The 25,388-nt window shown below is 36.4% G+C and overlaps 1 protein-coding gene across 1 annotated transcript; it reads left to right on the forward strand.

Moving 5' to 3' along the window:
- Nucleotides 1-24,950, forward strand: AASDHPPT (aminoadipate-semialdehyde dehydrogenase-phosphopantetheinyl transferase). Its single transcript, XM_071734624.1, has 6 exons — nt 1-301; nt 1,400-1,625; nt 14,297-14,418; nt 14,890-15,051; nt 21,473-21,550; nt 23,774-24,950. The coding sequence occupies exons 1-6, from the start codon at nt 158-160 to the stop codon at nt 23,930-23,932; spliced, it is 891 nt and encodes a 296-aa protein (XP_071590725.1). The 5' UTR covers nt 1-157; the 3' UTR covers nt 23,933-24,950.
- Nucleotides 24,951-25,388: the final 438 nt, after the last annotated feature.

Below are 25,388 nucleotides of genomic sequence, written 5' to 3' on the forward strand. Positions count from 1 at the left end.
GCTCTCACACCGCACTTGGCCGCCGTGCCGCGCAGCGGTTCTCTCCCTCCCGCCCTCCTTCCCACCCACCGCCTCTCGGCCCTGCGGGGCGGAGCCGAGAGGGGCGGTGCGGACGGTGGGCGCTGGGGAGCGCGGCGCCGCGGGCTGTGGCGGGGCCATGGGGAGCGTGCGCTGGGCCTTCCCCTGCGCCGCCTGGCGCCCCAGCCGTGAGGAGTGGCTGCTGGCGGCGCGGCTGGTGCAGCCCGAGGAGAAGGACCGCGTCGGACAGTTTGTCTTTGCCCGCGATGCCAAAGCCGCCTTGGTACATGCTGCGGGGGGGTGGCACGGCGCGGGGCGGCTTCCTCTCCTCTCCTTTAGAGCTGGCGGTGTTAGCCCGCGGGACGCAGAGGACCGCGGTGCCTGGAGCCCTCTGTTCCCTCCTTTCCCCGCTGTAGTGCGGGTGTCGCCGGCGGGGCCCTGCCCTGCCCTGCCCTGCCCGGCCCGGCCCTGGCCTGCTCCTCCGCGGGGCCGTGGTGGAGGCCGCTCGGTGAGGGGACCGCTCCTGGCCCCGTTACTAGTCCGTTCCTGGCCCCGGTACCGGCCCGTGCCCGTGGGGACGCAGTTGTCTCTCAAATTTAGTATTGCCCAAATTTCTTATTTTGCAGGAAAATATGACATGCAAGGGCATTCCAGGGTACAGTCTCACTTAGAAGGGAAAAGAGGTGTTTGCAGGGTTATAATAGTTATTCTGAAAGACTTCACAAGTTTTATGTTGTGATGTCAAGTTAGCAGACAAGATCAGTGTAGTCGAGGTGACTACGTGAAGGTAGTAATGTAATGTGAAAGAATAAAGCTGTTTTACGTAATTCAGAACTTAAATCTCTCATAACAATGAAGTAGTAACACAGACTTGTGTCTGTAGTAATACAGACTTCTGCTAATACAGACTTCTGCCGGTAACTTTTAAGAAGATGTTATTTACCGATTTTGATTGTTCAGTATTTGATTTAGCATGTAGGTAGCAATGAATGTATTGTGATGTGAGAAGGAAAGGTCTTGAAATAGTTCTGCCCTTCAGTGCTATATAAAAAGTATAATATCGTAAGTAAGTAAATATGGTAGAGAAGGAAATCTGTGATTCTTCTAGATTGGGACTGTTTTTTTTGTTTTTTTTTTGTCTTGAGATGTCTTTGTGCTAATAGTGGTAACTAATATATTAAATACTTGGGCCCAGTGAACTTTTTTTGGTTAAATTTACTTGGCAGGGAGAAATGTAAATAATTGGGCTAAAATAAACTTACTTTCTATTGACAATAATAGAGCCCTGTTTTGCTTAGGCAGTTGGTTTTCTAGCAGCCACAGGTATTTTGCACATAGCATAACAGTTCTTTATGAATATTGCTTCCATTTTATTTCATAGGCTGGTCGGCTGCTGATACGGAAATTAATTGCAGAACAGTTGTGCATTCCTTGGAATGAAATACGCTTGCAAAGGACATCAAAAGGAAAACCTTTCCTGGCAAATAATCTATTCAGTTTTTCTTCCAATTACAACTTCAATGTCTCTCATCAAGGAGATTATGCAGTTCTTGCAGCTGAGCCAGAGCTTCAAGTTGGCATTGATATTATGAAGACTAGTTTACCAGGTAAACCAGTGTAGATTCTGTAGTGCTTAAGTGCTGAACATTGTAATTTTTCCCAAAGAACCAATCTGTATCTTAGAAATTTAGCATAATTAGAGGAGAGTTTATGAATGTGTTTATTTACCTTTTTTTTATTTTTTAATTTTAAATGTGCTTTTCAGTGTTTAGGGTTTTCTTTTCTGGCAGACATGGATGTTATTTCCAGTTTAGAAAGCAGAACCCTGGAAAAACAAGGTTATGAATCCTGCTATGATATTGGCTGAGTTGGCATCTGCAGATACATAAAATATGGGATTGCTGTTACGTGAAAGCAGGCACAACTTTGCAACTAGAGACAGTGGGATCCATCATCATGAGAACTTCATAGCCTGAGAGTGTTAATTCCTTTGTTCCATTGAGTGTGGATACTTCATGTGTCAGTACCAGGCCCTTTACTGTAGCAAACTGTCATCAGATATTTGCTATGGGTGTGCAGAAATCCTCAATGAGAAGGGATCATAAGGGGACATTTGAGGTGCTCTTGGAAAAAGACTAAAATTCACGAACTTTAGTTTTTTGTGTATTTATTTCTTCCTATGAAATGTTGCACTAATCTGACTATATTAATGCAGGACAGTATAAATTAGAATTGTAGCAAAGTATATTTTAAATAGATTTTAATCAAGATTATTTAGTTTACAAATGTTTTTTGATGCATGGCTGAGTTAAAGGAGAGACATTCTGGGACTTAACATTTCCTGAAATTTTAGTTTTTGAGAATGCTTCTCAAATGTCTAATCAGATATGGCAGTAATAGCTATCTTCTTAGAAAAAGTCTGCCTTCACAATCTTCAATTTACCCAGCATTTATTCTATGAAGTAACATATAAAGTTGAAATAAACCCTGACTTGGGTAACTTTCTCTCTGATCACTTTACATCTTTTTAATGATTATTAGAAATGTACCTTTTTTGATTGGCATGTTTAGCTAAGTTGCACAGAAACTTTACAAAAATCCAAAAGAGAAATTCTTCATTTCTGTGACTGACTTCACCTGCTGTAGACCCTCACTCTAAAGCAGGTGACAGCATGTGGTGCCACTCTGTAGCCCATGGAGGACCCCACACCAGTGCAGTTCTGTTTTGTGACAGGAGCTGTGGATAAGGCTGCACTGAGCAAGCACAGCCCTGAAGGGATTGCAGTAATGCAGAGACCAGATTGAGCTCCAGACCAGTGCTTTTATCATAGCTTTCCCAAACATAACAAAACCGAACCAAAACAAAGTCATGTGTCCCCTCCCAATGTCCTGCGCACTCCCAGCCTACTTACTGGGAAGGCAGAGTGACCCAGAGGGCCTGAGCACTGTGCAAATACTGCAGCAGTAGATAAAACACTGGTGTGGTGTCAACGCCTTTTCAGTCCTACATCTAAAACCCAGTGTTGTACAGGCTGCTGTGACAAAAATGTAACAACCAAGATGTACCTACCCTTGGAAACACTTGGCCTACACTTGCCATAAACCTTACCACAAGACCCCCTAAATACTAATTTAAAAAAGCTTTTCTGTTTCAGCAGATAAATAATGAAAATAAAAATGTTTAAATATTCTTTGTATTTTAAGCTTTTCTTGGGAAATGAAAAATTGAAAGTCATTTACACCTGCCATGTATGAGGTAGAGATATTTTGTATCCTCTGCTGGCTGGAAATGTAGCTGGCATTTTAAAGAGACATTGTCAGTGACCAGATGATGAATCATATGAAATGTGTTAAACTCTCCTCAAAGTAGGAAATACCTGTGAAGAGTAGACGTTTAGACACCTGTATTTGTATTACTTCTCCATTTTGGAATATAATGATTTCAGCTTTTTAAAGGATTATATTCCCAGTTCCTCATAAATTAATAGGAAAAATATCTTTTAACTTCATCACTAGATGGCTTTATTTAAAAAAAATAAAATCTCATCTCTGTTGATTCCTTTCTCTTGTACTTTTTACTTATTTAATCACTATTCCTTTCTCATTTCCCTCTCGCTAAATCTCCTTAATAGTGGATAACTCAGTGTCCATTGATTTATTTGTCATTTTGCAGGCAGTGTCAGAACATATCAAGGTTCTTTTACCCTGTGTCTAAGTGTATACCTCATTCAGTGTCCTTAGTCACTACTGTCATTGGAGGTGTGGAATCTGAACTGGGCTGTCAGTATATGTTGTCACTCTTAGCTTTGTCAACTTGAGCAGGCTAAATTTAGAAAAACAATACCTTCATCCTGTCAATGTTTTGCTTGCTATTCTGCTTCTGTCATGTAACTATTTTATTACCTGTTCTGGGGTTTCCAAATAACAACATGAAGCTGCAGATTAAAAGTAGGATTTGGTATCAGGCAAAGAGTTGAATCTCAGCAGAAATGTGGAAGAAGCAATGAAACCAAACTCAATTTTTAGTGATGTGAAAGTTGGGTTTAGGTACAATGTTTAGTTCTTAACTTCTTCAGTAGCAAGAGAGGCTCCTGCCAGCATGTCCCAGAATTGTTGATGGCAGCAGCCATGACCTCTCACCATAAAGCAAATGTTGCCACATCCCCCTGGGCATTTGTGTGCATTTAGTTTGTTAATATGAGCTGTTGAGACTAAGCAGCTCTTTGAGATCTGCTACAGGCTTCAGTGATTTTAATCATAGAGAGAAAAAGGGTGTTTTTTCTGGAGATGCTCATTAATCCAAAGACTAACGATGGAATGAAACTGGTCATTTTGTAATAATGTCAGAGATTTAGGTATTTAATTAGCACAAAAATAGGGCAAGTTACTGTATCTACAATCTGAATAAACAGTTGCAAACTTCACAGTGTATACAGAGGAATAAAAAATGCATTGTTATAGAATTTGTGGCTTTCCTTTCCAGTATCTGGAGTTTTGCAGCTAGCATAGTCTGTCCTGAAATAATCTGTTTGTCAGGATCTTGTATAAGTCTTTTCTGTGTTTTGATAAGGAGAGAAAGAAACCTCAATGCTTGTCATTATGAGTAAGTAATAACTGTCAGAAGTGTATCAGTGCCTGGGTGTGTAATTGTTTTCCACTTTATGTAACTTTACATAGTTTTTTGTTCCAGACTTTAAAGAGATCTTGTTCGTGGTCATACATATTCCTTTCTGGAATGATAATTTGTATTTTTCTTAAAGAAATACAATAGTAATGAAAAATGAGTTAATTGTTTGAGGGAAAGTGAGCCAGCAAATAAGCAACATTAAGGACAGAATTTTAAATCATAGTCTCTGTAATATGAACTAATGGTAGTATTTTTTTCACCTAAAATTTTTCTTAGAAACATTCTTGTCTTAGTAGAATAACTTGGAACTGTTCTAACTGCTGTGCTGTCCACTTGTATCTTTGTCAGTATTTTGTCTGATAGTTCCACTGAGTGGTGCTCTTGCTCTGCAGTTGTGAAGTTCTTATATTTCTGAGCATGACTCCACTATAAATCTTGCTTTGGAATTGCTACAAGGACAGAGTTCCCTGTGTACAAAGTACATTATAGTAGGTTTTTTTTGTTTTCTTTTGTTTTTTCAAATGCTTGCTTATATACTTCATCTTGTGATTTAATCTAACAAAATCTTGATTGAGGTTTCCAATATTGAGTTCTTACATTCTCTTACTGTCCAACCAGTGAATAAAATATTCAGTGCAAATATACAAGAGAGTATCATGCAGGTGAAAATTTTGAGAAATATGCTATTAAATTGTGTACTAACATTTAACAAGGAGACCTGGTGCACATGTACAATTTATGTATCCGTTCTTAATCTGTGCTACAAGAAGCCACCTCTTTCCATATTACTTTTGTTCCATTATTAAAATTGGTAAAGGGAAACTGATGCAAGACAATTTTCTTCAAAGTTGAAGACAAGAAACTATTCTTAGCAGTGCAAATAGAGGCAGTTCTACAAATGTTCCACATGTGTGCAACAGTTTACCACTTCTTAAACTCTATTCAGATGGTGAATCAAATTATGTAGTGATGGTCGAAAAGGAGTATGTCCTTTATAAATCTTATGTGTGGTTACCTGGTGATTATTTGGCAGTTTATTGTTGCAGATTCAATTCAGGCTTTCAATTTAGGTCTTTTATAAGAATTACTGGAATTAGTATGGTTTCTTCTCCTTAGATCAGTTTAAGGTGAATTCATGAATCATTCGGGAAAATGCACACTGTAGAATTGTAATGGAAGTAATTGTGAACACTATTTGGCAAGAGAGGTTATGCATATGACATTATTTAACCCTTTCACACACACACACACAAAAAAAAAAAAAAAAAAAAGAGAGAGAGAAGGATTGTCACACTACTGCTAAATCCTATGGAAAAAAACTCAGCTTGTGATCACGTATTTTATTTTTAACTTATGGACAAGAAATGTTGCAACCAGTGCCAGCTTAGTTTGAGTGGTGTGTGCAATGTTGATTTACCAGTCACTTAAACCCTGTAAAGTAGAACATTTCAGAGACTTAAGAAATTATTATAGCATGATAAAAATCGCTTTAAGCATTTGGAAAAAAGTTGAGATCATAGGTTTTATAGCTTCCTTGCTGTGCAAGTGAATGAATTTCTTTTCAGTGATGTAGTTTTTTTAGCTTAAGTGGAATTGCAAAGCTAAATAAATTAACAGTTAATTCCTGATCTTTCATAATATACCCATCCTCTTTCTTACCTATTGCATTACAGTTACTTTCGTCTGGGCATCTCCATTCTCAATTTAATTCCAGAATGCAATAAAATTAGCTTTTTTTCAGTATTCATTTGTTTTTTTTTCCACTAGGCTTCATACTACAGGTCATAAAAGAGCAAGTTTTCTGCATGTGAATTTTACAGAAAATTAATTTGATCTAAAAATACTTCCTGAAATGCTTTTTTAAGAAGGCAGGTATTATGTGGAAACACCTGATTTTTTGAAACTTTTTTTCTCTGAGTTAAGGAAAGAAAACCAGAACTTAACTATTTTTTCTCTTTTTATTTCATCACTGAGGTGAGATAATAGAAGAGATGATAGAGATACTCAAATCAGAGATACGTCACACATGAACCAGAGTATCTAAGTCCCATGTGAAGAAGCTAAATACAGTAGTTCAGACTGTCTAGTGGAGGAAAGCTCACTCTCTCTCCAGGCAGTTATAAACTTTGTGCTGTTTCTTTTGGTAATCATATGATAAATTGAGAGTTAGGTAAACTAACATCATAGTTAAGATATTTGCCATTCTTTTATCTAGGAGTCATGTTCAGGTTTTTGAACTTGTAATGCTTTTTAGATAGTTGCTTTTCAGCTTCTGCAATAGTGATTTCTTGACCTAGAAAGAAATGCCAAAACAGATCGGATTTTGGATTGCTTAGGTCCATCTTATGGTGCCTTAACTTTACCTTAAGCAAAGTTCTAATTGTTTTGTTAGTATTTTATTTCAGTAAATCCCGTAGCAGCAGTCAGCATCTAATGTTTTACTACAAGAGATAATTGCCAAATTAGTAGAGAGTGGTAAGCTATAGATATTTAGATGCACCGTGAGATGAAGAAAACAACCAAGAATTTAGATTAAATCTTACTTCTTAAATCTTCTAAATTATTAAGGAAGTCAGAACTTATAAATATGAAACAGATACCTCTACATCTAAGAAATTAGTAGGCTAAATAGTATCCTTGTTGAACTAAAATCATAGTGGTTATAAGAAATTTTTGTGTTCTATTTGAAGATGGGAACAAACAGCTACCTTAAACTTGCTCCTGAAGAATACATATTGTATAGCAGTTTCATTATTGTCTTTTATTTGGTCATATTTCCAACACTTTTTTAACCTGGAATTATGTCACACTTGTAAAAACACTTGCACATACCCTGGTAATTGTTTAAGCATTAATAAATCATGAAAGCAAAATTTAGTGTTTTACTGATTCTCCTCTTTTGAGTATAAATTATTTCTTATTAAAAATCCTATATTAGTAATTTGTGATTGGTTTTTAATAGCAAAACCTAAAAGCATTTGGACTAAAATAGAAACTAATAGCAAAATATAAAGCAGTAAAAATAAGCTTCTGGGGAATAGATATGCATAAAATAAGGGATAAATTAACAACAAAGAAAGCAAAAACTTAAATCTGGAGCTCTTAGTAAAAGTAGGAGGTAGAACAAGGAAAAACTATAAGAATGCTTGCCTAATTTGTGTTTGTGGGGGTTTTTGGTGAGGCTTTTTTTTTTTTTTTCCCCTGAAGTATCCTGCACACTGAATTTACTGTAATCACAATTTATTCCAATTGGTCATTTGAATAATTAAGTTATAAATTCAAAATGAGATCTTAAAGAGAATCTAATTTTTTTTTTTTTTAAAGAAAGCTAAAATTACTTCTCAGCCCACACTAATGACAGTTAACTTTGGCTTTCCAATTAAGGAATTCTAGCCGAAAGATGCAAGAGGAGAGACAAGGTTAAGTAATTATTATGTAGGTATTGAGAATTAGCATTGCCAAGGAGTATCTTGCTAACTCTGCCCATTTCCAGTTGTTTCATCCTTACAGTTAAACACATTTGTTGCAAGAGATGGAAGATAGAAACTGTCTTTATACTGAGCTGTCAAAACTTGGATGTTGTCTGTGCAGGTTTGTAACTTTCTACTAGTTTCAAGGTTGGTGGTTTTGAGACAGATTTGCAGATTTTTAGGCTGACTTATGGTAGCAACATATCTTAAATCTTTAAGGCTGGGTTTCAGCTGTCAAGTGAGCCAAACAAACAGTCTTTTCAGCTGCTGGCAAGCCTAACAAATGGCTTTAGAAGTTCTTGTTTATGAAGTATGTTCTTGTTATGAAGTATGTTATGAAGTATGTATGGTTACTTCCACTCTTAGGTAGGAGAGAGTGCTTCCCAAATTAAAACCACCAATGCTTCAGTCATCTTGTGGGGATTTCAGGGCTTCATTTTGAAGGGGGAAAAGAGGGGAATACTGAATTGGGGATGTTTTAAGTGGAAAAATAAGGCATATTTTTACTGCATCAGGCTTTGAGTTTCATGTTCTAGGACAGACTTCCAAGCAGTGTCCTTACCTCTGCCATTGCAGGGAACTCTGTTTTTCTGGCTTCATTACTGCAGTTGATACTGTGATATGGGAGGATGTAGCACCAGAGTGTGTGTGTCTCAGTACTGAGGTCCAGTTCCTCATCAACCACTGAAATTAGAAGAGATGTCTCTCATTGGGCTATTTCAGAGAAACTATCTCACTCTGAATCAGCTTATGCTTTCTAAGGTCACAGAACTTCCTAGTTTAGAAAGAAATTGCATTAGTCAAAATAAGGAGGCATTAGGCAGTGTGAATCAGCAGTCAGATTCATGTAGATGAAGATGACTTAAGTATTAAGAATTGGTTTCCACCCTCTTTCATACAATATAACATTTAGATACTAAGTACCAATCATACCAATGCACCCCCAGATTCTGCACTGGTAATAGTTTATTAGAGATGGGAATACTTCCGCTACAATGGCTTTTTCACTACAGTAACTACCTTTTACTGCTATTATTATCTTAATGTTTTTATGGTTCAGTAGAAACCATTAGGTCATCTTGGGTGACCAGGTCTCCTTTTTCCTTCTGGAGTGGGCCCACATTTTCCCTACTCTTCCTCTTATCACTGACATACCTGTAGAAATTTTTCCTGTTGCCCTTAACCCTCATTGCCAGATCTAATTCTGTCTGTGCTTTTGCTTTCCTAACTTGATCGCTTGCTTCTGACTCCTTCTCTACTGCTCCCAGAGTATCTGTGCTTGCTTCTGTCCTCTGTAAACCTTGTTTTTACCCCTAAATGTGTCAAGGAGTTCCTTGCTCATCCATGCAAGCCTCCTGGCACTCCTGCCTGCCTTCCTCTTCATTGGGACACATCGGTCCTGGGCATGCAGGAGGTAATGCTTGGTATTTTAAGTACTTAAATTTCCTCTGTTCACAAGCAAACTAGAGCCTTGTGCTTGCACCCAGGTGTGGTTATGTCACTAAGCTCTTCAGTGGCAAATATATATTACAGCTGATTGTTTTGCATGGAAAGAACATGTAGAAGTATGTTGGAGCCTGAACAAAGTTTGAGATGAACTGGCATTTTTTTGTATTTTCAGAACAAGTCCCAAAATGCATATATCTATTGCAGACCATACACTACCTGCCTGTAAATACATCAGATGTGAGCTACCCAGTTAATAGGTTGTGACTTTTCCTATTTTATTTTATCTGAGCCATAACCCTATGAAAATTACTATTTCTCCAATGCAGTTTTGGAGGTAGAGCTATCTAATCTGTTATGATTCTTTTTACTTTCTTTTGTTTAACATGGACTATCAGGGCAGATTGCTTAGATACTCATCACTGCTGGTAGACCCAGTCAGAGTAATGGAATTGAAACCTTACCTGTTTCTATAATGCAAAGACTCAACCATCCTAACTGCAGAGAGAATGTCAGATCTCAACAAAGACAACATATCAGTGTTCTTGAGACTTCTTCATTTTTACAATCTGGGAATTGTTGAATAACCTCAATTTTTCTGACATTTTTGATGTAAATGCTCCTCTGAAATGCATATGATCAGTAGTTATGTGACGATGCATATTTAACAGAAATCACTGGCAGAATTGCAGGATTGCTGGCAAGGAATGGGGAGGTCACAGAATGCAAATCCAATTTCCAATTCACAGTAAAGCTGTGTTAGCTAATAGATTTTTAAAACATGCTTTGTTAATTGTCATATCTGGTTCTTCCAAGTTAGTAATTTATCTAGCTAATTATTTGTTTTCTCAGTTACTAAACATCTGTACAATGGATAATTTGTATTAATAAACAATTAGAGCTTGGGTGCCTGTTGCAGAAGAAATGTTCTTCTGTGTCTGTTTACTTTGGTTTCCTTTAGAGATAGTAAAATATGATCAAATATAGCTTGTCCTATACCAAAGGGATTGTCTGCCCAGGAGTCATGGACTCAAAACGTATTAATCTTACACAGTTTGTTAGTTTGTAGGATTTATAGTTACCCTGTGCTTCACATCTTTAAGCAGATTGATCTGTTCATAGTTCATAGCTTATATTTCTAGGTAGTACATTTCCATTTGCCTATTTGCCATCAGCAAGTAAGTTGATATGTATTGATTAGATATTAGTTCTTGTTCACTGACCTGTTCCTTTCATGCAGATCAAGGCAGTTTGGAATCTGTTACGCACACACACCCTCTACAATTTTGGCCACACATATATTCAGACTTACCTGTATATAGTATGATTACTTTCCAGCTTTACTGCTGTGTACTTTTCCTGTATCACTCACTATTTCTTTTACTCAATCCACTTGAAATTTACAGTTCATTGTGTATTTTAATTTAATGAAGAAACTTTAATTTTGGTTTAGCTGTGTAGAAGGCAATTTTTGAAAGATTATTCAGGTAATATTTTTTAGGACCTAATGTGCTTTAAAGTTAATTAGCAGGGAATATTAGCATTGTATAAGTAAATTGTTTGCCTTCACACCTGAGTTATTTTTACATTTAGTTTATTCTGTGAACTACTACTTTGAGCCACTGTGGAACTTAATTAATCCCCTTGACCCAGGCAAATTTGGTTTCGTGTTTAATTTCTCATATTTAAACTGTGTCCAGTTCTGGAGCCCTTAACACAGGAAGGACATAGTGATCTTGGAATGAGTCCAGAAGAGAGCCAGGAAGATGATCCAAGAGCCTGGGACACATCTTCCATGAAGACAGAGTTAGGGTTTTTCAGCCTGGAGAAGAGAAGGCTCTGGGGAGACCTTATTGTGGCCTTTCAGTATCCAAAGGGAGCCTACAGGAAGCTGAGGAGGGACTTTTCAGAAGGGCATGCAGGGATAGGACAGGGGGCAATGGTTTTAAGTTGGAAGAGGGGAGATTTAGGTTAGACATTAGGAAGAAATTCTTTAGTGTGAGGCTAGTGAGACACTGGCACAGGTTGCCCAGGGAGGTTTTCAATGCCCCCTGCCTGGAAATGCTCAGGGCCAGGTTGGATGGAGCTTTGAGCTACCTGGTCCAGTGGGAGACGCCCCTGCATATGCAGGGGGTTTGGAACTAGGTGATTTTTAAGGTCCCTTCCAGCATAAACCATTCTATAATTCAAAATTCTCATCCCTACCTTCCCACCCCCTTGTCATTTTAATTTTGGTTCAGGTGGCTCAGTTTTTCCATCTGCTGAGAGCCAACCCCAGTTCCCTATAGAATCTAAATCCACGTTTTTCTCATTTCTGTTTTTGAAGCCTTTTATTCAGCATTTTTATGTATCTGCTCTTAGCAGTTTTTCTTCTCTCAGAGAAAACCAGCAGTGAGAGGCTGTTCTTTCTAAGACTTGAAATAGTGGCTGGGGATATGTATCTTTTTCCATTAATCATGTGCCATCTGTAGAACAAGCTTCCTGGTTTTCTCTGCTTCCAATTCCACTTTTTTTCAAATCTCATATAGAAGCATGTCTTATCTCCCTTATCCTAAAATTGAGTTTATTCCATTTCAGTGATGAACCCTACCTAGTTAGAGACCTAACTAATCAGATAAATACTGTGTAATTTCCTGATGCTCACCAATTTAAATAAGTAATTTACATACATAAGCATTTTTTTCTCAAGTCTACACATTGTGTGTTACAGGAATCTTACTTTGCTACTGAGATAGCTAAAATAACTGTCATTTTACTGGATTTATTGGAATCAGAATCTGAATTCTGGTTCCTCAAAGCTGTAAATATGACTTACAAGAAGAAGGAATATTTAAAATGCAGGATTGAGCATTTCAATTAAATTTTTTTGTTAAAGGCTATTTTTTTGGCTCAACATTTAAGTGGGAATTTTTTGTTTGTTTGTTGTTTGGGGTTTTTTTGTTTGTTTTTTTCAATAACCCTGAACACTGACTGGGAAGACAGTGTTGGGTTGTATTAGAAAGGGCTCTGGTACTGGTTGAACCCATCTGTGTGGCATCTTCTCTGCAGCTCATTTGTGTATGGATGTTCAGAAGCACAGAGAGATCAGATATGCAGTTTTCTGCAACCTTCATAAGCATATCCATAAGGAATCCTTTTTCTTTACTGCTGCAACTTTGTTAAGGAACAGCAGTACAATTACATAAGTTTCAATGAATGTCTTTTTTTCAGTATCATAATTTTCTCTAGAGGGAAGCTTAATTCTGTCCTTAGATTGTTCTGGATCATTCCATTAACTGACTACTACAATCGTCAACAAAGTATCTGTCTTAAGATGTTGTCTTTACTTTGGTCTATAAATGAAATTGGGGCATCTCTGAAATGTCATTGTCATCTCTTCTGACGTGTACAGTCTGTCTGATTACACTTTACAGTATGATCAGGAAATTGTCAGAAAATCCAAATGTGTGCCTTATTGTGACATTAGTTCATTCAGATTAATTATGACTCTTGCCAGTGTCTGTTTTTATATAGAGCTTAGGTATCTGTAAAACAAAATCAGTGTGTAGAGAAGGGTCAATACCCGTATCCCTAGTTTACGATTAGTGTAGAAAGGGAAGTTCCTTGTCCAGAGTCACTCTCAGAATCAGTGGCAGAGCCAGGGTTAGAATCTGCATCTTTTTAAAGTAATTATTTAGTGATGGGTTCTTAAAAGTAGTGTGGTATTGGAAAGGAAGGCCATGTTTTGTTTGAATACAGCTAGTTAAATTTTTCAATGATACAATTGCATAGCATACGAAAAAAGTTTGTCTTGATGTGTGGAATTGTCTCTATCCAGATTTTTATTATCCCTAATAAAAAAAATAGATTGCTTTCTGCCATTGTGTGTTTAGCCAGCTGGGAGCCCTATTGGACAGAATGCATGGTGTGCTGATTAATGATGTAGGCTGTGGGTGATTAATGAAGCATGTAATGAGATCCAGAGCTTCCAGTGTGCTATAGAAGTGTCATTGATCAGCATAACCACACAGTCTGTAGTGTCTTCTGCCAAGTAAATTTAGACAAGTGGGGAAGGGTGGTGTGGCCCCTGAAGAGCTGCTGCAGTGCTATACAGCTGTGTTTATTTTTAGAGGCTTAAATTTAATCTAAGGACTTGAAGGTTTGGTGATTTGTTGTTTTTTTTTCCTTGGTATCTTTCTTCCTGGGATTATGGGCATTTCCTTATCCCTATTTTTCTTTCAGAATAAATCTATAAGACTTATTGTGCAAGTAATACATCTGAGACATTGTTTTCTACATCTGCTTAAAAACCTGTTTTTTATCCCAGCATCCAAGGGCAGGAGGCAGAATAGCTTTATCAATTAGGACAAACAGCAGGTGGTTATAAAATGTTACTAGAGCAAGTTGTCATATGTCAATGAGCAACTTTTGTAGCTGAATATGATGTTTTTAATGAGAAAGCAGGACTGGTTAAATGGTTTGCTTTTTATGGAATATTGAAAATAAATAATATGTTTATGATTTTCGTTTCATATTTTTTATGCAGTAATTCTGCTATAGGAATGGGTCTTTCTATACTGTGCCCTGCCACCAGCATCACTGCTTTTAGGCTATATAAACTCAGATTGTAGAGCAGAGTTGATTCATAATTTTTTTTCCTTAAGAGCTTTTTCTACAGTAGTAACATGAGGTAATTCATCTGCTTATTATTACTGCTTTTCAAAAATTTCTGTAAATATCTCTTCCTATTTTATAGGTAGTAGCTCAATTCCAAATTTCTTTCGCATCATGAAAAGGCAGTTTACTGAAACTGAGTGGGATGTAATCAAGTCTAGGAGTAATGAATGGATGCAGCTGGATATGTTCCACAGACACTGGGTAACACTTTTTTTCCTATTAAGAGTCTGTAATGCTATAACTTGCACATTCTCTTTTGATATATGTTTTACTATTATTTTATGATAAAACTATATTTTTTATAGTTACATGTTCATGTGGAGCCAATATTTGAATGGGTTTCTATTTTAGGAGTTTTTTAAAATGTCAGAATAACTTTGAGAACAGCACATGTTTCTAGAAGGACTTATGGCTAGTTTTAAACACATACCCAGAACATAATAAAGAGTTTATATCTGTAAAATTGCCATTAGGAAATTCTGGATGCAAGCTTATTATAATTCAGCTGGGTAGGTAGTAACTGCTCTGATAACTTTTCTCTTGATAATTGGATCAGCATTTTCAGTAGTGTAAGTCTGAAATTTATTTGTTTTACAGTGTCTACTCAGAATTACTTTCTAGAAGAGTTTGAGAACAGCAATATGAATAAAATACCCTTATTCTTTATTGTAGGCCTTAAAGGAAAGCTTTTTAAAGGCTGTTGGAGTTGGAATTGGTTTTAACTTGCAAAGAATTGAATTTAATGTGTCCCCATTGCAACTGGAAATAGGGAAGGTGTATAACGAGACAAAAATGCTTCTGGATGGAGAGAAAGAAGAAGAGTGGGCATTTGAGGTATGAAATACTAAAATTTATTTTTTTAATTACAACGGTCTCAACACCTTATGATTGCATTGCATATTTGAGTCTTTTAATTGCATCTTCACACCTTTATACATGGAACATAAATTAATTAAAACTTAGGATATAAGCCCACAGCATTTTAAATTATTTTTGATGTTTGTACAAACACATCAGCTGTATATTTAGCCATTATAATAGCTTTTTCTTTTTCCTGTTCCTAGAGTGTATTCCTTTCACTTAATGAAATTCATCCTAGGCTGTGCAGGAGGTTCACTGAAGCATATTCAGACCTGAACTCTCACTAGTGTCTAAGATTTTACAACTCTTCATTAGTTGGTCTAGAATAGGACTAGTGATTAACTAATCCCATTGCTTAACTAACCCCACTTTGTTAAATATTTGCAATGGAGGAGTTCTTCATCTCTTTGGGTTTCTTACATGTACATTTAAGCTGGCAGAAATGTAATTTTGTGGGTTTAGAACTAGAGTGTGCAGATTGGCTGCTGTCGGTGGGAAAGGGGAGATGCAAAAAACTTGCCTTTGCTTAATTGGGACATTGGGCTCAGTCTTCTATGTGAGTGTTGAGTTTGGGGTTTTGTTTTTCTTTACTTCTAGAAAGTTATTGAGATTTATTACTAAAACATCTATCCTTTTAGATTTGGTAGAGAATAATCCTCTATTGTAGTTTAAATGGTGTATACAGAAAGAACTGACAGAGACCTGATATAGTGATGGACTTAGTAGTGTTTTATTAACAGTTGAACTCCATTAACTTAAGAGTATTTTCCAGTCTAAATGATTCAATTATCTCAAGTTATGTAATTACCCTAAGAAACCAAACTGAAAAAAAAAAAACCAAAAAAGGAATACCATTTATCTACACCTCAGAGGCACTTTCAGTCAACCACTTAAAGCAAAGGAAGAAATTCAAAAGACATTGTGACTTTGAAATCATCTGTTAAGGGCACCTTGCCATGGGTTCATGCAGCTGACCAGCAGCTTAAAGAATGAATACTTGGCAACTGCACAAAGTAGTCTAAAGTGCACTTCTCAGTACGAGAGCTCAGTTTCTGATACATGCTTACATTTTGAAAATACCTATGTTGCTGGAGACAGCTGTTCCAGCAGAGCTTGGCTAAATTACAAAAAAATCTGGTGTATGCTTCTTTTGTGTTGTATACAAACTCCATGTGTGGCATTGATGTAGTAATGGAGAATGAACATATCAGTAACGTTTACCTTGTAGCATAAGTTGACCTCTTCACAGTTCATTCCTTGGAGTATTTCTAGCTACATTTGGTTTTGTATTATTTTAGAAGTCTACCCATACCAAATCATCCCTCTTACTAATATTGCCATGGTCTCTAGGAAATGAGTGTGTCATGAAATACATTAGCTGGAATTACAGGCTGGCAAAAGAAAAAACTAGGAAAGCTTGTGACACATCTTGTAATGGAATGCTTTCTGTATTAATGCTAGCAGTCTGCCATTGCCAAGGAAGCATCTACCTCTTCCTAATATTAGTCACTGATGACATGCCTATGGCTGATTGAATAAAATATCCTGAAGACAGAAATGTAGATAGCTCCCTGTAATACTTAGTGATTTATAATTATTTGATTTGTTCTTATTACTTAGTTCTAGAAGCATAATTTAATTTTAATTCTGAGGAATGTCTCCTCTTCCATGCTTGCCCCTCTGCTTCCCAAAAGCACAGCCTTCTAGTGAGGCAGGTGGTAGTGTTTCAATGAAGGGACTTATTATCAATTTTAAATACAGTCTGAATTGGGATATAATTTCAGTTAAATATCAACATTTATTAAAATTATATTGAAAAAAATACTTAGTTTTCAGTTACCAATCACTAGCCAAAAATTAAGCATATTTTTTTTGTCTTCTTCAAAGTTTCTTTAAATTTTTTGCCAATTTTCTTACTCACAAAAGTAATTTTTTGTTCCATTATTTGCTCTTGAGCCAAATTCTTGAAACAGTTTTTAACTGAAAAGACTAATTTTGAGAAATCTAGAAGAGTAACCAATAAAACTTATTGAGTCACCTCTAAGACTGCATGCTAGTGATGTAGTATTTTTCTTTGCTGAATTTGCTTAACTTCTATCAAATAAAAAAGGACAATGACCTCACAGTTTTGCTTCTCAGATCTACCTATGTCTTTATGGTAGGAGATGATCAGAGAGAATAAGGCTTTTTAAAATACAATTACCACATATTTTGGATTGTTATTTTTATTTTAAAGAGATTCTAATTTACCCAAAACAATATTCTGAAGTCTTCAGAAAGTACTTTGTAATATGAAAAAAAGGAACTTAATAGTATAAAGACTAGAAAAAGATCTACTTGTCTTGACAAAAAGGTCAAGAGAAGTCCTAGTGAATCAGAGTATAAATCACTGTTCAGACACCCTGTACCTGTTCACAGCAAGAGCAAAGCATGTTTATGTTGGAGGAAGAATTTTCTCTTAGCATGAAAAAAAAAATTTTTTGCTTCATTGCACATTCCAAATGAACTACCCTGATAGGCACTTGACTGCAGCCTCATTACCAAGGGTTTAGTTTTGTTCAATATGTCTTTCCCCTCCTCTGCTCGTCATTTATTTTTGAGCTTGGACAGAAGGCAATAGCTCAGAACTAGCTTCTTCTTGTTTTATCTTGATGGATCCTTTTAGTTTTAGGCTCTTGTTTTCATGCAGTAATCTAGAAATTGTTCCTCAGTTCTCTCCCAACTGTTTTGAAAGGAGTTGGAGAAAAAACACGGTAAAACTTCATTTAAAGACATAAATTTAGTTTTAAGATATATCTGCTATGTGTACTAAATATGCTTTTTTCACATAGGTAATGCACACGTTGCTCATTTAAAAAACATTATTTTGTTTAATATTAACTAGCCAATTGAAGAGTGATGCAGTATTTATGTAAGGGTGTTAATTTAGGATGGAGTAATTCTGATTATAATGATAATTGGGCAAATAATGGAACAAAAAATTAAAATTTTCATAATTTAAAGAGATAAACGCAAGTTTATCACATGTATAATTGTAACAGATCTGATTCTGGAAAAAGAAATCCTAATTACTTATTTGCAAAATGGCTAATGTATTTGGACTCTTTCATTATTGGTTCCAGTTTTATACAGTTGATCAGGAAAAAATGGCTGGATAGCACTTACTGAGATCTATTTTAAAGAATCTTAAATGAGACATTTGGATACAGCCAGTATATAAAGGAATCACCCAATTTATCCTAAATCTCACCTGGGGAATAAGAATTACCTGGCATCACTGCTGCTACACAAATAATTGTTTGCCCTTTTTTCACAGCAAATACTTGGTTGGCTTCTCTATATGCAAACATATTAGCTGCAGAATACGAATTTCAGACTGAGATTACCTGGGTCAATTTGAAACAGCTTTAGTATTGATGTTGTTGTGCTACTGCAATGTAAAATTTCACCGTCAGTAAGAGACATTAATCCTTTGATGTTGTCAGGAATAAACAGGAATGAAAGCTTTTACTTCCAAGACTAGCTAATCCAACAGAATTCACACAGCAATCGGTTCTACTGTCTGGGAAGGTACAGTTTCACAGAATCACAGAATGTCAGGGGATGGATGGAACCTCCAAGTCCAACCCCCCTGCCAGAGCAGGACCAAAACTGGGGCAGGTCACTCAGAAATGCATCCAGATGGGTCTTGAAAATCTTCAGAGAACGAGATTCCACAACCTCTCTGGGGAGCCTACTCCAGAGCTCTGTAACCTTTACAGTAAAGAAATTCTTTCTCATTTTGAGGTGGAACTTCCTGAGCTTTGTCTTGAATCTATTGCCTCTCATCCTGTTACAAGTGAAATAAGTTGTCTGTTGCTGAGTGAATTCAGAATTATTTGAATCCCAGACACGGCATTCTGCTGAGTCTTTGAAATGGGGTCGTTATAAGTCTCAGTGTGCCTGTAGCTTAAACAGCTCGAGTAGCACTTTGGTTCTGTGCAGAGAGGAAAACAAATTTTGATCGACTCTGTGTTTCCTTGTTTATAGAGAAGAATCTTAACGAAACAAAGGTAAAGGAATTCCTCTGAGGTAAAGGGGGAAAGATCCCCAGGGGTACAGTAAAGATCTCCTCTGTATTTGCTTTGGATTTACATTTCTCTGAAGCACGGAAGACAACATGAAGGGCATAGTTTGTTGCATTTTGTTGTAAGATGATGAAAAAACTCTTTTGGGATCACAGATGATATGGGAACTGAGTTGGAACCTTTTGAATTTGTTGTCCATTGGTCAGGGGCTCAGTGGGGGAGTAGTCCCTATTATCTAAAGCGTTGCTTCCTGTTAAATGCGGCTTTCAACTGACAAAAAATCATTTTATCAACAGTATATAAAATGCTTTATCAATAATGTGTTTATATATTCACAAACAAGAAGTAGTACATAAGTTCACTTCACAAAAAGAAATTTCTGTGCATCTAGATTAAAGCTGTAACACAGTTGTTTGCAGACTTCAGACTACAGATGTAGGCCATTGCTGAGTGAGCTGTGCTGTGTCCTCTCTTCTCATTAGTTGTTACCCTCTTGGGCATGCAAAAAAAGAAAGAAGGAAGAAAGCAAAATGATGAAAAACTGGATGTCATAAATTTTCTGTCTAGATAAATACAAAACACTGCCACCCTGGAACTATATAAGTTGTTTTGCAACACTTGATTAAACATCTAATTTTCATAATCTTTTATTTTGAGGAAGTTGTATAAATGCTTGTGATGTGTACAGATGGTTAGATTTCATCAAACTTGAGGTAACATTCTCTATGCTTGACTAATTTGCAGTCTTGTAGCTTAGGAAATGAATGGAAAACCTGGTAAAATATTTTGTAGTAAGTACACATAACTTTCACAGTCTTGGAAAGTAACACACTGCAGATTTCTTGGTGTTTCATGTGTACATTTAATATTTCTCCTATTCTAGACAGAATTGAAATAGTTGTTTTCTTGCCAGTGCTTTGCAGAAAGATAAAACACTATGAGCTTGATATTTTGGTTGTAAATAGATGAGAGAGAGAGTTCAGTGCTAAATCTGCAAGTAGGCAGTTTTGGTGCTGAAGAGATCAAAGTGAAAACACAGTTCTACTCCTATACCTGTATGCCAAGACATAAACATCTTTGCCAGTAAAGTCCCCCACGCCTTTTAATTGTACTGCTGCTACACATGAGTAGAGCAGCTGCTGTCTGAGCTGAGCTGGACTGAGTAGATTTGAGCTCAGCAATATACAGCTGTGTTTGGGAATCATAGAAATGGTATAGCTGAAATAAATATTTGAAAATCCTTTCTTGTAGTTGTACTATAGAAAAGCCTGTCACAGACTGACAACATTGTTTTAAAAGACATTTTGCTTAGATTAAAAGGGGAAATAAGAGAACCAACAACCTGTCAGAGGAAATAGAAGAATGCTGTATTTATGTCATTAGAAAATGCAGTTAGATTATTTCCCAAGGAAGCAGAAGTTGGAGATTCAGTCATACCTCCCAGGTGAATATCCAGACTACTATCTGATCTTTGGATTAATGGTGATATAGAAATTGTTAATTTTTCTAGGTTAAATTCTTGTTACTCTTGATTTTCATTTTATAAAGTTTGTGCAGAAATTATATGAAAATTCTCAGGTGAAATAACAAGGAAAACATTCCTCTCCCCCTCTCTATGTATTAAGAAAAAACTAACAGGATTAGGACTTGACTATAAAACAAGCCTTTTTCAGAAGCAGTATTTAAAAGTGTTTTTACTTAAATTAATTATTCAGGATGAATTCATAGGCTTTCTAGAGGAAAACACACAAAAAAACCCTGTTAGATAAACTGTATTACTAAATGTATAGTTACATATCTTAAAATGTTTTTTCAGGAAAATTGATTTGTATTTACACTTAGCAGTGCTGCTCTGCCGTGTCAGAAATCTGAAATTATGATCTTAGTGCTGTCTGAAGGCAAGAGGGAGAGAGTCACTGATTTAAATTTAAGCTTGCATTGTTGTTTTTCAGAATACCTCACAGAAGCTCAGAGTTCATCTCATTGGGAAAGGGATAGCCAAGATGTGCTATGTGGCCTGTAACTTAGAAGGGATACCTAAAAGTACCCTGAGGTCACAGATTTGAATATAAACATCTACAAATGGGTGATGTAACCTGTAGTAACCAGTTGCACTCTGTTAACCAGTTGCACTTTTTAATGTATTTACATCCTTGTGCTCTCCAACAAAACTGTTAAAAAGGACCATTGCTTTTTGAATTCCATTATTTTGAAGTACTTCAAATTGTCATACTATTGTTCTGGACTATATTCAAAACATTTATATAGCCTTTGCTGGAAAAGGGTGAAGAAAATGCATTTATATTGCTGTTTTTCATCTTTACTAGGAAACCAGGTTAGATGACCATCATCATGTTGCAGTGGCTCTTGGGAAACAAGAGGAATTTGGACAGAAGAATTCTGATGTAAGAAATTCTTAAATGTTTTCACGTCTTGATAACTAATAAATTGAATATGAAATTATTCTAATGGTGTAGCTAAAAGTGTTTTATCTCAGATGGACGCCCAAGGAGAAAGATAATCTTAAGCACAGTGTTAACCAGATTGTTACTGAACTACTACTTGCAGTTTTGCTGTGCCTCTTTCAGGAAAGCTCTGCATACATATGGAGTGTATGTGTTACAGTGTTCAGTGTTTTCCTTCTAGAGAAGATAAGTGATTTTTGTTACAGCCTGCTTGTATTCATGTAGGAAACATGGTTTTCACAGGAGGAAGTGGAGACAGTGAACCAATTTTGACTGCTAAACTAGTACAGCACCTCAAATCATCCCAGTTGATTTTAATGGTCAGTGCATGTATCCCAGAGCCCATCCATCTTCCAAACACCATTATGACAAGATAACCCTTGAGACAAGCAACAACAATGAACAGATGGGAAGAACATCAGTGTTAGTCTTCACTCTATGTGGTCTCTCTACTGAGAGAAGCAACAAAACTTTCAGGATTTTCTGTGTAACTTAATAAACACTTGGGTCATAAAGATAGCAATAAAAATTAATTTTGAGGTGGACTGGCAAGTTGTAGCTGAAATAGCCACTTGGCAAAGAAAAGTGTGACAGATTGCCAAGTTTGTCTCTGTTGCTATAGTTGCTCACAAGAAAGTAGGCTGGTTGTTTTCTGTTATTTAGATAAAAAGATTCTGCCAGGAACTAGAGCAAAAGTCAGTATTAGAATGTATGAAAGGGTGAAAATGATCATGCACACATCTGTAATGGTCATGAGGTCTGAATATGTGTTCATGGATGACACAGAGGGGCAGACCTTTTAACTAGTATTAGTTAGATTAAAAAAAAAAGAGGGTATAAACCTTTGAGAATTTACTCTGGTAAGTCAGTGGTCAAATATTCTTTAAGAAAATGTGTGCATTCTGTTTGACAGGGTATACTTAATTTCCTAGTGGGGCTGCATATCATCCTTCCTAAGGAATACTGATAAATGTCAGTCTGTTGTTTCTAAAGACAAATTACCTAACTATTTGACAAAAATCCAGGATTTTTAAATGTTGACCTTCACCATAACTGTCACACACTGAAATTATCATAGGAAGAATAAGCAGGCTATCAAGAATTATGATGAAAAGTCTTCTCATCAAGAAAAATCTCAAGGGCATACTTGTCTACTGACTAAATTTGCAATGTCCTAAATTTTCTTAGCTCAATTTGCTGAAAAAAGGTCATTTTAAATAGGACAAGTGAGCATTCTGTGATTCCCCAATATGGAAATGAAGTGAAAATTTCTATACTATTGCATGTGTCTTTTCAGGACAGCTCATCTCAACTCTTCTGTGATGACCTGACATAAGTATTCACTTCCCAAGTGGTTTACAGTACCTTAGCCTGCATCAGAAATGTGTCAGTTCATGTGATGTACAGAATAACCACACTGCAGAGTAACCCTGCTGAATTCTGTCAAATATTAAACATTGCAAGATGTTGCTGGAGCAAATGCAAAATTTAGAAGTTTGATACATGCAGCTGTACTATTTATCACTCTTGCAGGTAGCACACGGTAGGCTGCACAATAATGTGCTCAAAAACTGACCTTTTTTTTCCTTGAGAAGTGATTCTTCTTGGAGTGATAGAACTAACACAGAGATCATGACAGTTTTCATCTCTAGTATCTCAGTCTGCATTTAATCTGGATTTAACACCACAAATTGTGGGTAGATTGTGACCCTTTTGTCCTTAGGTAGCATGGTTTTGAGAGAAACATACCACAACCCCAGTCATTGGCAGTAAAGAGAGTATGAATAGGCACACCCCTAGTGGAATAAATCCACAAACTATCATCTCAATTAATTAAGTCTGCTGAAGAACTGAAGTATGATTTCTTTCGTTTGTTGGTGTTTTTTTCTTCCAGACTTAAGCACTCATTCAGTGGTATTTGCAGCATTCTCTGTCCTTTCATTTTTCTAAACTGAGTTTTAAAGAAAAATTTGCTTTTTCTGTGTGGCCTATTACATACTTCTGTCAGTTACTGTATAGCCTAAATTATGGACAGTGATACGGGTCTTAACTGGAATATTTTTTCTTTTTCAGAAAGCAGTGTGTCATTTAAGAACAGGGAATAATGCAGGAAGAAAATTGAGATTTATTGATTTATGTAATACTAATATGTAATTTTTTTAGGTATGTTCCATGGAGCCTAACCAACCACAGTTTACATTATTGACTTTTGAAGATCTAGTTGCATCTGGTATTCCAGTTGCACCTGAGGACTCTGCATGTTGGGACAATTTTTGTTCTAAGCAGGAGGGTCCAATGAAACAGAATTCGTATTCAAGATAATACTTGGAAGAAAAAGAAAATTGTCAAAGATTTTTATGGTGTTTCTCTGCGTAGTTCAGAGCACGGGAATAAGTGCACGTGTGGAGATGAAACATGTTTTTCCTTATTTAAACTAAGAGTCTGCTTTTCACCTTTTTGAAACTGACATTCTTTTATCAGTATCTTAAGGAATTCTGAGTGAAAAGCTGACCACATGCTTTTTTGCTTGGCCATACCTGTGGTTCTTACACTTCAATACTTCCCCATTTATGGAGCAGGGATCAGCACTACAATAATGTAATTGATTAGTCAAAAAGTTTTTAATGTGTAAAATGAGTTCCCATACTTAATTTGTACTGAAGCTGAACTATCATACTGCTTTTTCTGTTACAAAAGTAGTAGTTTTATTCTTAGATGGATAAATAAATCCAGAAAAAAATGGTACTAATCCTTTTGCTGTTACCATACGGTGCATTTGTACAACACTTTGCAGGATGAAGAACTCTGAACCTTAGCAGTCGTAGAATTACATCTGTGCAAAATTAATTTGGGGCAGGGAATTAACTTAAAGGTATTTTATATCCTTTTTACTTACATTCTTTGTTGATTAAAGCTTCCTGTATGCAACTTGATTTTTAAAGGTTCTATTTTGTACTATTTCCTTTTGCAGCAGATATGAGCCAAACAGCAGTTTTCTTACACTTGCAGTTATATCTGTACTGTCCTAGACTTGTAAGTCATGTAGGGGGAAAAACAAAAAATTAAAAAAAAGAGTTATTGGACTGATGTAATTTGATCATCCAGAATGTGGATATTTTATATTGCTCTAAGCTGTGTAGAAAATGTAGCCATGAAAATAAATTCTGTATTCTACTTGAGAGCCAACACTTAATGTTATTTTCTTTTCAAAAAGTCACTTTTTGTAATAAATTGTTCTTGTTCTGTGCCTACATTTTTTTTATGGCCAGATAATATGTATGATTCATGTTTCTGCTGATATTGAGTTTATTTATTGAAATAAAAACTGGATTATTTTGTATTTGTGTTCTGATTTTTCATTGTCTATTTATGGTTCTTCCTTTCTCAGTTATTTTTTAATCTCACTGTTATTTAGACGAAGACATAGGGGTAATTACTGAACCACTGATACAATTTGTGAGAACACAAAACGGGATGCTCCTAATGGAATCTTTTAAATGAATTATAGAATCACAGAATGGTTTGGCTTGGAAGAGACCTTACAGATCATCTCATTTCCACCCCTTTGAATGGATCTCCAACTAGACCAGGTTGCTCAAAGCCCCATCCAGCCTGGACTTGAACACTTCCAGGGAAGTGCATAGGCAGCTTCCCTGGCCAACCTACTTCCATTGTTCCAGGTCTGGACAAGCTGTTCACTGTGGCAATCTTACAAAACTGGCTGTGTTCAAGTTTTTTCTTCCAGGACAAACACACTGCCTGGTTTCTTCTTGCTATT

The sequence above is a fragment of the Heliangelus exortis genome, chromosome 1, assembly GCF_036169615.1.
Source record: "Heliangelus exortis chromosome 1, bHelExo1.hap1, whole genome shotgun sequence".
NCBI classification, from domain to species: Eukaryota; Metazoa; Chordata; class Aves; order Apodiformes; family Trochilidae; genus Heliangelus; species Heliangelus exortis.